Raw genomic sequence first — 16447 nt, 5'->3', positions numbered from 1 at the left:
TATATATGTATGTATATATATATATATATGTATGTATATATATATATGTATGTATATATATATATATATGTATGTATATATATGTATGTATATATATATATGTATATGTATATGTATATATATATATATATATATATATATATATATATATATGTATATGTGTATATATATGTATATATATATATATGTGTATATATATATGTATATGTGTATATATATGTGTATATATATATGTATATGTGTATATATATGTATATATATATATATATATGTGTATATATATGTATATATATATATATATATGTGTATATATATGTATATATATGTGTATATATATATGTATATATATGTATATGTATATATATATATATATATATATATATATGTATGTATGTATGTATGTATATGTATGTATGTATATGTGTATATATATATGTATGTGTAAGATGTTTACCAGTACAGATTTTATTAAAAGATGGCTAACCAAAGATAGATTTTTATTTTATATTTGGCACCCATTTAATGCTCAAATCCAATATTCTTTTAGGATGTTTTATTACTGAAAGATGGTTGCAGCTGTAAACTCAAAGTTATTTGTAGTAGATATTATGGAACCTTCATAAAAATTGGTGCAAAAGACATAAAAATGTGCTTGTAAAGTTATTATTACAGCAGTTACAGCCTGTAAAGTATGCCTGCAGTGATTTAAATAATGATGTGGATGCAGACTGTTTATAAAGATTATGACAAGACTTCCTGTTGTCATTTTGCTTAATTTACCACTTTAAATTGGTTTATGGTTTCAGTATTTTTTTTGTTATTTCTTTATGCGTTTGTTCTGTCCACCAGTACCTTCATCAGAAATACGGAGTCGTATCTCAGCTCTGGAAAACGAGCTCTCTGAGAAGGTCGGGACCTTGAAGTCTATACAGAACGAAATGGTGCAGACCAAGAAGGAGCTCGCTGCTAAAGAAGTCGGCCTGCAGAAAGCCCGCGATGAGCTTAGCTTGGCACACACGCGCATGACCCAGGACAGCGAACGGGTAAAAAAAAAACACACAACGGTACAGCTACTCAAAGTGCTGGTGGGGCTACGACTGCTACCAGTGCTGTTTTTGACACATTATGGGTGTTGGTCTCATTTATCACAATATTTCTCTTCCCTTAAATATTATCAGGAATATTTTAGAGGAAAATGTAGCTGGAAAACAGTGTTTGCACATGGGGTGGCAGTGAGAGACTCCGACTTCTGCCTTTATCTTTTGTTGGATTGTCCTTTGTATTTGTAAACATGGTCAATATTTAAACAGATGTGTTCAATCACATCATATTAAAGCAAAGGTTTTATGTTTATACAGTTACTATTTGGGTCTAAAACTTACATGTTGTGCTAATGTGAGTAATTGGACCATCTTTCACTTTCAAGATCCAAAATGTTGGCAGCACCGAAAAAAACACTATTTTTGTTAGAAAGTTTTAAAATTGATGGAGTCATGTGGGGATGCATTGTTTTAGAAGTAAAAGTCCTACTCATTTGTCATTTGATACACATTTGTGGTTTGGATCCATGTAAGATTTTGACTGGAATTGGTGAAGTCAGAATAATGAAAGAGTATTGCTTAAGGAATATTATTTGTGGATGGCAGGCATCAGGAGTCGAGCAGAGACTTAAACAGCTTCAAGAGGAGCTCAAGTGCCAGAGGCAAAATGCAGAGAGCAGTCGACTGCAACACCAACAGCGCGCCAAAGAGCTGGAGAAACAGCATCAGAGGGTGAGACAGACACTTGCAGAAGGAGCAGAACACATGCCGTTCGTCCTGCTCCACATTGCAGTTTTAAGTTTCTGATGTTTGTGTGTGTCAAGGATTTGTCAGAGCTCCAGAAGGAGAGGCAGTGCCTGGAGAGGCAGCAACAGCAGGAGGTGAATAAGCTTAATCAGGAGCTCCAGCAGGCCAGGACGCTCCACAATGCCCTTCAAGCACAGGCCGATAAGGTGGATACACTCAGAGGGAACATACATGTGCACATAACAAGACCGTCAAGTCCTGTAAAATGCATACTGTTACATTTCTGAAGATAAGGTCTGTATAAACACTGGAAACTTAGGACCAGCAAAATACATAGTGGATATTGTTGATACTTCGGTTCATATGTCCTGTTTTTCAGCTCTTTTCCGCTCTTCTCTCTTTATTCCATCTTCTCTCTCTTTCTCTTTGGTGCAACTGTTTTTATTATTAGTACCAGAGGTCAATAAACTTATCTCTTTCTTCTCCCACGCTTGCTTCTTGCCCTTTGCTGTTTCCTCGGACTCTCTGTTCACTCTGTTGCTCTTTGTGTTTCTGTCCACCCTCCACCCACACTCCCCTCTGCTCCGCCCTCCTCTCCTCTCCTCTCCTCTCCTCTCCTCTCCTCTCCTCTCCTCCTCTCGGTTTCTCCCCAGTGGAAAGGTTGAGCAGCGAAGGTAATGACGGTGTGACTGCGTTTGACACAATGCTTTGGTTTTGGAAGCTTGAAACAAACTTCTAACTTGTGTGTGAGAAATAATCAGAGTTCTCAGTTAGAGATGTGTGAGGGACTAGCTGCGGGAGGGTAAAGATTGTTGCAATTTTTTGTTTGAACCTTGCATTGATTGTAAAGAAGGTTACCGCCCCTCCCCCTTCAGAGACTTGTTATTTTTATTTTTTTTTAACACACAAATTTTAATGTCACACAAAAAAATGCTTCCTTAGCTTAAATTACTATTGTTTTACACATGGCTCTTAATTTTGGCCACTTAAAACTTTACTGTGAGCCGTTTGGGAACCACACAGACACACAGATGTTATCTTGCTACATCTATTCAGGTTACAGACACTAGACACACAATAGAGGCACAATCCCACTTACAGTGTCAGCTGCAGTCGGGTGTACAGGATGATGTAATCGCCTGTAGTTTACATTGGCTGCATTTGACCTCCTTTCATTTTTGCATGTTTGTTTCTGTCCAGAGATTCCCACAAAGCCTGCTTCTGGGATTTATTATTTTATTCTCTTTAAATTCAAAGTTTGATTTCCCTTTTATAATGTAATAAATTGGCTGGATAGCAGATATTTTTACCATTTAAAAACATTTGCATGAATCTTGCAAAGTACAGGCAAAACCGTTACATCCGTGAGTCGACTGATATCAGAAGATATCCAAATGATACACATTTGATCGGCATGTAGGTATGATTTAATCAATAGTGTGGAATTGTTAGTCTTTCTCACTCCCTTTGTAATCATGTACTACTTCAAGCAAACGTGGTCAGTTGCAGTAATTGTGACATTAACGTCTGGGATTAATTAGAATTATTGGCTCAATAAATAAAGAACAAAGTTTATCTTTTAAGAACAAGTCCGATCTGTCACTGTCTTTACCACCTTGCCTCTGTTTCACGTACACTGTACTTTACACGCTTCCAGCATGATGTCAAATTGGAAAATGATCTAACTTGTGAGAATGATGAATAGGAGAATAAGAAAGTCACTCATTAATAACCAGTTTTCTTGATGAAAGGTAACATGATAACTGAGTACTGCTACTTTTAGGACTGTTAAGGTGTGCAGTATCATGAGAAAGTGTGTAAAATTTCATGGGAACTGGTGGGAAGCCGATAAGCTTAAGTCTTTGTTTCCCCAGAGAGATAGACAGTCACCTGTGCATGTTATTGATCACTGCTTGCTGTTCCCCTCGCTGGTCCTGATTCATGCACCTAAAGCAGCACCCTTTAATTTCTTCATTTTGTCCTCTTCAGTTATATTTCTGCATGTTATTTTTCACTCTTCCTACCTTCTAAATTTCTTTCTTTAATAAGTTTTTATAATCTTTAATCCACTGTCTGTTTTCTAGCTGCTGACGTTATGATTTCCTCTGTCAGCTGTCTCTACAGAAGCAAGCGTTGAACACAGACTTGGACTCTTTGAAAGAGAAACTGAAGTGGACGGAAGAACAGCTGAAGGAGAGCCAGAAGACGGAGGCCCAGACACAAGCCAAACTGACGGTAACAGAGACACAAACGGGGATTATCTCAGCAGTGTTTGTCTGCATTATCATTTATTCATTAACTAAGCGTTGGGTATTTTATGAGCTCATGCATTTTTAAACATCTCTGTATGCCACATGTCAGTCGAGTATTTTGATAATGCACGAGAGCTGAATCAATATGTGAATTGTGGCTTCATTGTTCTATTTGTTAAAGCTGCAGCATTTTACAGATCTAAGAAAATGTTAATCCGTTATAAATTGAAGAAAAATTAAGCTTACATTTCCTTCACCTGGAGTCACTTTGTCAATTATACTTGGAGTGAATTATTGCATCTGGATGGTGAACTGCTGAACTTGAACACCATAAATTTACATTAGCTGCTAATGCTGCCTTTGTCTGCAGCTTGTATGTCTGCGGCTTGCTGCTGTTGTGACACAGTGTTTACATGCAGCTCTCATATGTTGCTCTTACACAGACATTCACAACACAACAAGCCAAATGTTTTACATTTCTTATGTGGTTGTCAGTGGCTTAATTTCAGTATAACCTTGACAAATCACACAGCAGATATGCCTCAGGGATGCTGATGTGTTAACTGAAATATTTTAGGAAGATTATTATTTTTAAATTATTGTTCTTAATAAAAGTTCATTCCAACCAATGTGAGATCTTTTAGGTACCTGTGCTTATTGTTGAATCTAGAGAGAAGTCTGTGTGACTGGAATCAATTGACCTCATTTGTTTGCTTTTTTTACCAACCCTCGCATTAGGAAGCGGTGCGTGAGGCGGAGGGTGTGGCAGTGAGTCTGGAGCAGAGCAGGAAGAGAGAGCGAGCTCTGGAGGAGGAGGGAAGGCGACTGGTAGAGGAGCAAGCTGACACCCAGCGTCTCCTCAAAGAACTGCAGGGTGAGGAGCGAGTTACAGGAATGACTTCCTGAGATTTATCAGTCCTGTGACGTTTTACGAATGATAAACATCCTAATGTGTTGTTGAACTATGTTTTTGTAGAGAGGATTTGTCAGAGGTCAGGAGCAAGAAGGGTTTTCTTTGTAATTTCCATAACAGCAAAAACAAAATACAAGTTTTAATCCTTTAGTTGAGTTTTGAGATTTTTGTAAAGTGAAAACATGGTCAATTATTTATAAAGAGCACTGATAATAATATGAATATTGTTTTTGTAGACACCATTTACTTTACTTAAGGACAGCTTCCAGTTGAAAACAAGTAATTAAAAACATGTAAAAAGATAATTAAATCCATAAACATCTATGAATTTGATTAAGAGAGAAGGTGATGTTTAGGCCAGTCTAATGGCGATGGTACAGATGGATAGAGTTCCAGAGGATCAACAGCTGAAGGCTCTTAGCTTCTTCACGGACATTTGGGCAGATGTAGTGTAGAACTAGAAAGAAGAAGAGGATCTGAGTGTTTGGGATGGAATGTAAGGATGAAGCATTTCAGATAGATGCATGACTACTCCTCCTGTAGTGCATGCGTTTGTTTAAAAAGACAAGTCCTGTAACTCGCTTGTCCTTAAGACAAGTTGATACGTTTTTTCCTTTCGTCTTTTTTTATATAATTCTGTTCTTATTTTTCTTTTTGTCCTTCTTAACTTTAGAAGAAAAATCTGCTTCAGCACCCCCTCCGCAGCCTGTCCAGTTTTGCGCTGTGGCCCAGACTTTCTCACCTCATTCTTCTTATACTCATTCTCCTCGACCACCAACCCACAGCAAGAGGCCCGCTGCTGCCCAAGCTGAGCAGGAAGGTGTAGATGGAAGAAATCCAGCGATTTCAGCATCTTATCCCTCTGATAGAGAGCCAGGTGAAGGAATTGATGCTGAGCACATCACTATCACCACAAACTCTGAATCTTTACAAATATTTGGACAAACAAACAAAAGTAATGAAGAGACGCACAAGAGTAGAAATGAAGCGATAGAAATTGACATCTCTGGTACGCCCATCAGCACCTCTGTGGATGGTGATGGAACAACATCACAAAGTTTGATTCTCTCTGCTGAAAAGACGCCTCTCAAGTCTGAACAGACCATTTCCTCTGAAGAGCTAAAGAGGGAGAATGCCCAGCTGCGTTCAGAGATCCGTGATGTACAGGAGGAGCTCCAGAGACGGCTGGAGGACCTTGAAACTCAACGACGGGCTGAGACGGAAGCCAGGACCCGCCTGAAACAGCTGAGCCGCAAATACACCAGCCAGTCGGTGGAGAGGGAGGAGAAAGACAGGGAAGTGGGTGCACAACTGGAGAATGAAAAGGTCGAGACAGAAAGGCTGAGGAAGACCATTGCTGCTTTGGAGGCAGAGATGAAGAGAGGTAGGGAGGAGGAGAAGAACAAAGCACAAGATGACAGAGAGAGTGAAATGATAGAACTAAATATCCAGCTGAAGAATGAGCTGGCAGAAGTGAAAGCCCAACTGGCCTTAGAGCAAGAGGGACGAAAGAGGGAGGAAGAGGAGAGAAACCGGATAATAAGCAAAGACAGTGAAGTGAGGAAGGAGCTGAGCATGAAACTGGCAGAGCTTAAAGCTGAAGTGAAGGACCTAAAACACAGAAATGACGACTCACCAGAACAGGAGAAACTCTCGTTTGCCAACAGCCCCCTGACCTACCTGACTCTCCATGACAATGAACTTAACTCCAGCATTGTTTGCTGCGACAACAAACTCCTCCCTTCACCAGAGCAGCACCTCCTCTTCTGCCAGTCCACCAACAAGCTCAACATGCTGATGTCCAAGGCAGCAGCAGACATCATCCCCGAGGAGCGGGAAGTGATAGGTGTGGAGCAGTCTCCTCAGTTAGATGATGCTCAAACAGCTTGTGTGCCCTCTCAAATCCAAGACACTAAACAGGACTATCAGGGAAGGCCTTCCTCATCAGACCTGCAGAGGGGTGAGCTTTCCACCTCTGATTTGGCAAAAGAGGTGGAGCACCTTCAGAGGGAGTATTCAAAGGAGACCGAACGAGCCAACCAGTACCAGGCTAAACTGGAGGCACTACAGAGCCAGGTATATAATAAAAGATTGATCATTTATCTTGAATAAGATTCAGGGAAACTATTTTATTTTCTATACAATCACACATGCATTATGAAGATCGACATGATAAAAGTAATCATGGCCAAATATGGATTGTTCAGACCTGAATTTCTGAGCATAGATTTATATTTACTGATTCTGGGGTTCAGGCATTACGGGGTATAAAACTAATGTTGATGGGTTTTTCACAGAGATATCTCTGGTCTGGTTGATGAGTTTTACTGAGCAAGGACGTTTCTCTCTAGCTGTTTTATGAAAGAAGCTGGCTATTAAGAGCTGCCATAAAGTAAAGGTTGAAAGATGCATAAAGACCTACAGACAGCAGTGGATGGAACAAATACAGAGAGGTATATGAATGAAGAACACCAACAAATACAGACAAGTACATCAGTTGATTCCTGCATTGCTTCTAATCATTAATTGTAACATAAAGCGATATGAGGAGGCGGTGAAGAAAAATAATCCAGAGACGAGAGGATCTGGCCAAATTGCACTTTGTTTAAAAACCCTATAGCAGATGGAAAAGAAGCTCTCATTTATCTCTTCTTTCCTAATCTAAAGAGGTAAAACCTCAGTCCTGATTGAGGGTAATTAATCCTTGTGGGTTAATGGAAATTGGAGCTGTATGTTTGGTTAAGACTGAGATTTGCTCTTCTCTGCTTACCATCACGTTTTTTTTCCTCATAAGCTTTTAGTTTTTAGACAGGTTTAGACAACTTTAAACATATTAGAACAAGACTAATACCGGAAGTAAGCCTATTTAAGAGGAGAACTGCCATTTGAAAACACAGTAAAGTATGGGCTGCGGTGGCTTATCACCATTTCGTCTTCAACTGTTTTATTTTTAATTTCCCTCTGCTCTTCGATCGTATTTTCTTCACAGGTGACGCGTCAGACGCAGCAGCTAACCATGGCCTTTGAGAAGCAGAGTCAGCACATCTCAGGCCTTCTGGTTGAGCTGCAGGAGAGGGAGAGTGCCCTCCACAGCCAGGGAGAGGAACTACTGCGATGCAAGCAGGAGTTGGAAGTACTTAAGACTGAAAAACATGAAGAGGTGAAGATTACAATCAAAGAAGGGGAAGAACTGGGACCAAGAGGTGGGAAGTTAGCAGAGACCTCAAAACCTGAGCAGGAAAAAGAGTCTGTCATCACCTTTCACACTGGTGGGAACTCTTTGGCAGATTATGACTTGAATCCGAAGGAAGATACAAGTCTATCACAGATTGAAACACCAGCACATTTTGGCAGCAAAAACAGCAATGATGCAGTAATACCTGGAGAACAGCATCCAAGTCCCGTAGACTCGAACAAGTCTCGAGGTGACTGTGACCCCGCTCATGAGGTGACAGAGAATCCATGTGGTCAAAATGGAGGAACAGCAGACATTGTCACTGCTGTCAGACAGGAGAACTGGCTGCTGAAAGAAAGAATAACGGACGTGGTTGTGTCACACACCAGGAACCCAACATTAAAGACAGACAGTGAAAACCAGGAAAACCAAGTCAAGCAAAGCCAAAACCCAGCAAATGATACTCTGTCCGGTTCAGAGCAGGAGATGCAAAGCGTGCCAAATGATGTCATGACTCAGGGACACGAGTCGTTACAGAAGAACACAGAGAGGAGCGAAGATTTAGAGAGGGAAGATGGGAGAACCAGGGGTGAAAAAGATCTGGAGGAAGTGTCTGATGTCCAGGTGGACTACCTACAGCAACAGGTAGTGAGAGTAAATGGAGAGTAAATGAGAAAATGAGAGTAAATGAAGTCACTTAGGAAGAGTGACAGAAATATGTCAAGTTAGTCACGTAATCAGGGGTTAAACTTGCAATGGAGTTTATAGGGAAGAGATTTGTGGTCTTTATGAGGAAACTCGGTTCACATCTTAGACAATGTGGAATACTTAAGTTATTTAAGTTTTTGTTGAAAAAGAACCAGATAAATGTTTGTCTTTTAGTAAATATATTTATATTGAATTATATATATTTCATATTGAGTCATTTTGCATCTTGATTTATTCTGCTTCCTCCGTCTTGTCCAGGTGGAGGCGCTGCAGAGAAAGGTACGGTCTCTCTCTGAGGAGACCCAGCAGCAGGCCCAGGAGCTTGCTGTGTGGAGGCTGGCCTCCCAGCCAGCCCCTGCGTTTGACCAGTCCCTTACCAACACTGGTGATGAGTGTGAAACACTGGAGCAGGTCTCTGCTGTCACTGAGTCCTTGTCACACCAGCAGCAGACCGATGAGCTGACCCACACCCAAACAGGGGCCCAGAGCCAGATTCAAACTCCCAGTCCCCACACTGAGGTTCAGCCACCTCTGAGGGCAGCTCAGAAGACCCAGGACAACATCACAGTCATCAGAGAGGATGAGTTGTCCCTCTGCTGTTCCTCGAACAAGCTGCAGGGTCGCATGTTGTTCTCCAGGTAACTTCAACCAGGAAAAGTGTGATAATATAGTAATGGCTTCAATTTGCTGCCATTTTGTAATAAATCTATTATGAAAGTGCATGTTCAGCCCTCAGTTGTCCTATTTTGTGTCTACTGGAATGAACTTTTCTTTGTTTTACAACAAGACTTCAGAGCAGCAACCTTCCTGAACCAAAGAGCCTTCAGTCCTCTGAAAAGACGACGGAACACATACAGAATGCTCCCGAGATCGACCAGGTGATTCTTTTATTTGATTAGTTTTTTAAAATCATCACTCAGTTGCATACCAGGCCGCTGTATATGTTACACACTCGGCGTTTCAGGGCTTCCCTCTTTACTGCTAAATAAATGCAGTAATGAGGGAATGATGAATGCAGCCCTGTAATTTCCAGGTCATTTCCAAGGGAGGCTCTTGGAAGGAAGTGTGTAATTTGGAGCAGATTACGGGAAAATAAAGATTGTTTTAAAGTGCTAAACTCACAAAAAAAAAACTCTTCCAAATCATTTGGTGTACCCCAGAGAGTCTTGATTCAGTAAACAGCGGGGCATTGAACAAGCTAGTCTGACAACAAGATGGCCGTTATTGAATGTGTGATTCAATATTTGTCCAAGTTTATATGGAGCTGTTCCAGTTTTCTACAAAACTGATGCCAAATTGCACAGTTCTTATTCTTTCAGAGTCATTTCCAAGGAAAAACGAGCAACTTTAAAACTATAACACGTGCTCATCCTAACGTCTTGTCTTTGTAGATGAATTCCTAAGACTCATGCTGCCTTTATTTATTGTTTTTATTAATTTGTTTCTGTTTATTTGTTTGTTTGACAGGATTCTGAAAAAGAAAAACAGAAGATAAACTTACAACAGTCTGATGCTTGTCCACCACAATGCAAAGCGAAGAGAGACCCTGAACTCATTCAGATGTCATCGCAGACGATAGCTCAACGACGAGATGCCAAAGATCCCCTCAAACCCTCAGGGCCAAATCCAGCCAAAGTGGGTGAGCGTTACACGGAAAAGCCTGAGGCCAATCCAAATCCTTCCGTGTCAGACAGTGAAATGAACACCAGGAGCTCCACAGAAAAGGATGTGAAGACGGAAGTGAACAGTGTCAGCAGTCAGACGGAGGACAGTTTGTATCCTCGCAAGCCTCCAACAGTGTGTGCAACCACGCAGACTGAGGAGGAAAAAGTCTCTCCTGTCCCAATATCTGAGAAGATGGGGTCAGGTGACAAGATACTGTTTTCAGGATCGTTCCCCATTCCAGCTGACCCGGCTCGTCTGGCTGAAAGAATCCGTCGGAACAGGACGCAGTTGTCAGCCGCCTTCGATGACACAGAGTACGAACCGTACGGCCTGCCAGAAGTGGTCATGAAAGGTAACTTTGTTAGCACGTGGAGTGAAATGATTTAACTGTCATCTTCAAAGACAAAGTTGAGTTGTTTTTAGTTTGTGTAGAAATCCTTCCAACAGCCAAATAAGGTGACTGACTCCAGTGATAATCTCTAAAAACACCACCTGCTCAGCACACAGCAGCAGGCAGACACAGTTTGAGACGAGCCAGCAGAAGACAGTGGAGCTTCTGACAGATAATGAGCCAGATTTTCCCAGCAGGAGTTGATAAACGCCAAAAACGGCTAAAAGAGCGAGTGTGTTGGAGCTAGTCTGAGCAGGCGGACACAAACACGGCTCTGAATCAGTGCTTATGTTGCTCCAGAGCTCTAACATGTATAAATAAGCCATTATTTGCTAACAAGTTTGCTCGATAAACTTAAAAGGTGAAAAGTAAATGTTATGTTTATTGCCCCCAAGTGGCCAAAAAAAAAAATCAAGTCCTGTCAGATATGTGTTGTTTTTTTGTTTTTTTTATGTTAAACAAATATACTTTTGATAGAGTCGGCTTGTAGTTTCCCTGCTTACATGTCGGGATGCTTATTTAACAAAATGACTCACTTAAAAGGTGAAAGCTCCAGTTAACATTCTGACAAACAAAGGTTTTTAGGTAACATAAGAGTTATTAGTTTTATTAGTAGTGATCCTCAAATATCTAATATTTTTGTGACATTCAGACCTTGAAATCTTCTTAAAAACAGACGTTTCTGCTGTTTTCTCTTCGTCTCTGACGCTCTCTTTTCACCCGCTTTTCTTTGATCATTTAATTTCTTCCTCTCCCCTCGTTTTCCATCCCTCAGGTTTTGCTGACATCCCCAGTGGTCCCTCGTGTCCTTACATTGTGAGAAGAGGTTTATTAGGAACAGCGGTTGTACCCGTGTCTCAGAAGGACCCACGGGAGGAGGAGGAGGAGACGGATTAAAAACAGTCAGCATCATGTACAGAAGTAAACATTTCTCTCTCTTATTCTAAGAAAATGTAGTTTTTCTATTCTAAGAACCAAGGCATTTAAAAAGCATGTACAGTGGATTTATTTTTGCTTTAACTTGAGGTTTACCATATCTGAACAGGACCTGCACTGTAAATAAGTCCACACAGATGATGTAACGTGCTGCTGGGCTGAGTTTATTCTCTCATCCTTTTCTATCGGTGTGAGCACAGATGATGTGGTCTGGTCACCACCATTAAGTGTTGCTCAGTGATACCTATTAGAGGCATTTGTTATGTTTTCTTATTTATAAAAATCCTGAATATCCCCTAAATTTATCTTCAAAGATGCAGGACAAGTCTCCATAAAAATCTTGGCATCAATGTACATGAAAAGATTATGTTGTGTTCTTTTTTTCTTTTTCTTTTGTGTTTGCGCGACTCAAGATTTCAATTCAGCCCAAAGCAAAAATACATTTCCAATTTTGTTTTTCTTTTTTTCCCACCAGCTGTTCACAGGTCTTGTAGGAGTGGCTTCACAATGGACCTGAATGATGGACGACTGCAGCAGCAGAGAGACTTAAAGGACTTCAGAAACACACGCAGGACCAGTTTGAAAAGCTGCAATCAGACGTGTACTTTTGTACATGTGCGTGCAGGTAACTGGGCCTGCACTGACAGAACAGTCACCCCAACCATGGATATTAAATGTTGTAATTGTCACTTGTTTATCCTAAAATTGCTGTGTGTAGACTTCGCTGTCCATCACAAGCCGCCACTTTACACTCACCTGTATATTAAGGTACTAACGTGGTGATTAGTGATGATTCTTTGCATTTCTTGAACTACTTCTCCAAAGGGACTTTTTTTTTTTTTTTTTTTTTAAACGTTTTTGGTAACTCTGAGTTAACTTATGGGCCTGACCTCAGCTTACTATGAATCAAACTGTGCCTATTTAATGTTTTTCTAAACAAGCGCTTGTCAAGATAAGTCTGACTTGTTTTTCAAAAGGGCGAAGCCAAGAGTGGCCAAGTTGTGAAAACGCAACTTATATATTTTCTTTTTTTTTTTAACTTCTCGATATTTATAGACACTTGAATGTGCTTCATTTGTTTGCGGACGTTTACAAAACTGCGTGTGAAACATTAGCTGTGAATATGAACATGTGTGTCCTCATCTTGGTGTCACTGTTTGTATATGAGTGTGAGTGTGTGTGTAGGAGAGAGCTGGGTGAGCACATTTCTATGACTCAGTCTAACCTGCACTGGTTTCCGCTCCATGTATGGTGAAGCACACTGTGCTCCCTCTGTCCTCTCTGTCCTGTTTTGTTTCTCTGTCCCACACTCGAACCTTAGTTCGTTGTGACTTAACCAAAAACCACTCGCGTGAAGCTTTTCTTTGTTACAATACAGATAGAAAGAGTCGGTATGATTCTGATGGATTAGATGTAATTTATTTGTTTTGTTGCGTATGATGCACATTTAGTGCTGTGCATGAACAAGAATTCTGGGTTTTGGAGTCTGTGCCCTCTGTTTAGTGGCCCGGTAGCAGCGGATCTCACACCTTTTACTTACCTGCCTTGCTCGACAAGTTATTTAAAGAACGGGGACCCATTTAGTCAAGTCCACTCGAAAACGTGCACGTTCAAAGTTGCAAGTTGCTGAGTCAAAGGAGGGAAGAAAAAAAAACATTTACTCTGTTAGCAAACTTTTGAGTCTAATTATGTTATAATTGTTCTGAAGATTTGTTTTTCATATCATTTTGCCCTTTTGTGGCGTGGTCTGGCAGACGAATAGATGAGGATGATCTATCGTATATCTATAGTTCATCCTCCAGTTCTTTCTCTGCTAAAGATGAGTATCGTCTCAGGATGACTTTCTGCTCCACAGGAACATTTGAAGTGATTTGTTTCACAAAGTCTGAAGACCATCAACTAAAAAGATTAACTTGCCTCCTTGATTTGTATCCGTCAGACCGCTGAAGCTTCTTATCGGCTTGATCTTGCTTTCAGAAGGTTTATTTGCAGCCATTTTAGACTGGTGAACGTTCGAGTTGGACGTCATTTATTTTTCGATGTAGGTGAGCGGGCATTAGTTCTGTTTTAAAGCTTATTTTTGGGAGACGAAGTAAAGCTGTGTTTTCAACCCTAGATGTGCTATCATGAGACACGTTTGTGATAGAAGTAGAGATGCACCGGATGCAGTTTTTTTTCTTTTTATTCTTACGGTCCGACTTGCTGATGCAGATTTTTGTCCGATTCCTTTTTTTTTTTTTTTCTTATTATTTTTCAAATGACTACTATCAACTTAAAATTGTTGAAAACACTGACCATGAATCGTTTTTATGACACCAGGCTACAGGGCTTTTTTCAAAGTCTAACAAAAAAGCGTACATTAGATTATTGGTCCCTTCATTTTTTCCTGCTTTTTATATTGTTATTTTACTTTTTGTCATCTTGAAAAACAGCTAAACTTTATACTTTTTTGGGGGTTTTTTTTACCCACAAAAAAAAGAATCCCTTGACCTTGAAATAAAAATTACTGTGTTTGTACTTTTGGAAATAAGAACCAATGCACCAGATAATAGAAACAGATGGTACAAAGTTACACTCGATCACTCAACAAGTGTTTGTGGCTGTCACGGTGCAAAAGATTTACTGACCAAAACAGATATAAAATGAAATCCGGGGGGCCAAAAAATCCTTTAATTGGCCGATAAATCGGTGCATCCTTAGTTGGAAGTGATGTGATTTTGTTTTTTATGCGCAGGTTTTTATTTAGATTTAGGGGCCACGGCTTGGTGACTCAGTCAGAAAACAGCTGCCGTGAATCAGTGCTGTCGCCATTTATCTGCCGCCATGACAGCCTCACACACACAAACACACTAAAACACACACCTCACCTCCCTCGCCTGTATATCTCTGGGATCTGTAGTCTTCAGGCAGCGAGGTGGGATTGTCTGACCGAGAGCAGAGAAACTCGCTGTGACTTGGTTGCCTTGTTTTTGACACTTTTATGTGGATGTATCTGTGTTGTGTTTGCAGCCACAATAAAAGCCTTGCTCTTATTCGAGCCTTTGTTTCTCTTTGAGCGCCTTTAAGTCTGACTGTGCGTTTTATAGACCATGCTGTGATGTTTGGTCTGTTTTCTTAGCTATTTGTGAGGAGTTTTTTTTTTTTTTTTTTTTTTTTTTACAGCTTGTGCACAATTAAGTCTAAATGAGTCCAATGATCCAATAAAAAGAGCATGAAACTGTAATATCTTGGTTAAATCGGATAAGTATTTCCGCAATTACCGGAGTTCTTTCCCTTTGCCTCTTAGTCATAAACACATTGTTGAGAAGGTGCTAAAGGCTTTCAAGAGGCACTCTTGGATCGGCGGATTAAAGAGTCAATGGAAGAGTAATTCTTTTCAACTTTAGAGTCTGTTTTATTTCATGACAAACATCTTCCTCAGGTGCTAGAAAAACTGCGGACCATAACTCTAACTTTGAAGAAACAAGTGTCTCTTTTTACTTCCCAAAAAGACAGAAGCCGAGAAGGCGATGGATTTAGAGAGCTCGGCCCCCCCACAACCGGCTCAGGAAACTCCAAGCCCTCTACTCTTCCTCTGCAGTGACGGCACTTAATCACACTCGCAGCGCTGCAGCGCTCTTCACTTGTACTCGCACGTCACTGCCTCGTCCCTTTCTTCATCCCCCCCCTCTTCCTCCCCCTCCTCATATGATCTGTTCTCCTCTGCCCAAGTGATGTAGGATCACGAGAATGGGGGGGAAAACACCTTCCAAGGAGAAAACACACACATGCACTTGTGAATTTGCACAACACACGCACAGAGCCGCTCGTTGGGTGCTGAATAGTGAGAGATCAGCTCATGCTGCATGAGGCAAACGTTTGGATAGAAACTTTTCCCCAAACTCAAGGTAAGGCATGTTTTAATAACACCTTTCAGAGTTATGTTAGATGTTTTTGTTTAGATTGTTTATTTTATCACGATAAACAGAAACGTAGATTCATATTTTGCATTCTGCTTGGTGTTTGTGTGTGGGGCCTTTACTCAGAAAATGTCTTTGTTTTTATTGTTACCGAGCGCAGCGGCTGATTTTCATGCACGTTTAAAGAGATCATCGACCTGCTCTAACAGCATTCCTGCCCATATCAGCTCTCTCAGCCCCGACCCTGCAGGTCATTTAAGAGCAGAAATCAGAAATAATCTGCACCAAAGCTTTGTTTTCTGACTTTATAGACGTGTTCCTATGACTGCAGCATCTCCATTTGACAAACATTTCATTGGAAATATTTCTTTGTTTTTGTTTGTTCTGTTTTCTACAAATCAGACATTAAGTCAAAACAGCCCCGTCGTTATTTATTGAGGATCATTCTTTTCCAGAGCATTAAACCTGGCTTCCAGAGTCGCAACCTGTGATCTCCTGACGTCAGTATTCGCTCGCTGGGACATACTTTGGAATGTAATTACATCTGAATGATTCTAGTTCTTTCCTTACTCTGCAAATTCATTAGTGCATTCTCCCTCCTCCCCCCACAGACGGTCCCACTCATCTTTGAGGGTCTTTGTTTCTCCACTCGTGGCAGTCCCGTTTACAAACGGGCCTTTTGTAAATGTTTGTGCTGCATTTGCATGAATATAATATTGGA

General features: G+C 40.5%; 1 protein-coding gene across 1 annotated transcript in view; it reads left to right on the top strand.

Moving 5' to 3' along the window:
• LOC142397167 (uncharacterized) overlaps positions 1 to 14859 on the top strand; it is a 24169-nt gene extending 9310 nt beyond the window's left edge. Inside the window, exons 7-18 of the mRNA XM_075480510.1 lie at positions 850 to 1043; positions 1647 to 1772; positions 1865 to 1993; positions 3900 to 4022; positions 4778 to 4913; positions 5626 to 7028; positions 7942 to 8772; positions 9094 to 9473; positions 9623 to 9713; positions 10303 to 10852; positions 11667 to 11812; positions 12303 to 14859. Coding sequence (XP_075336625.1) covers positions 850 to 1043; positions 1647 to 1772; positions 1865 to 1993; positions 3900 to 4022; positions 4778 to 4913; positions 5626 to 7028; positions 7942 to 8772; positions 9094 to 9473; positions 9623 to 9713; positions 10303 to 10852; positions 11667 to 11788 — 4085 coding nt within the window. The 3' untranslated portion in view covers positions 11789 to 11812; positions 12303 to 14859. The remainder of the gene's footprint in view (positions 1 to 849; positions 1044 to 1646; positions 1773 to 1864; positions 1994 to 3899; positions 4023 to 4777; positions 4914 to 5625; positions 7029 to 7941; positions 8773 to 9093; positions 9474 to 9622; positions 9714 to 10302; positions 10853 to 11666; positions 11813 to 12302) is intronic.
• Positions 14860 to 16447: the final 1588 nt, after the last annotated feature.

This window comes from Odontesthes bonariensis, chromosome 13 (assembly GCF_027942865.1).
Source record: "Odontesthes bonariensis isolate fOdoBon6 chromosome 13, fOdoBon6.hap1, whole genome shotgun sequence".
NCBI lineage: Eukaryota > Metazoa > Chordata > Actinopteri > Atheriniformes > Atherinopsidae > Odontesthes > Odontesthes bonariensis.
This window is presented reverse-complemented; position numbering and strand designations above follow the sequence as displayed.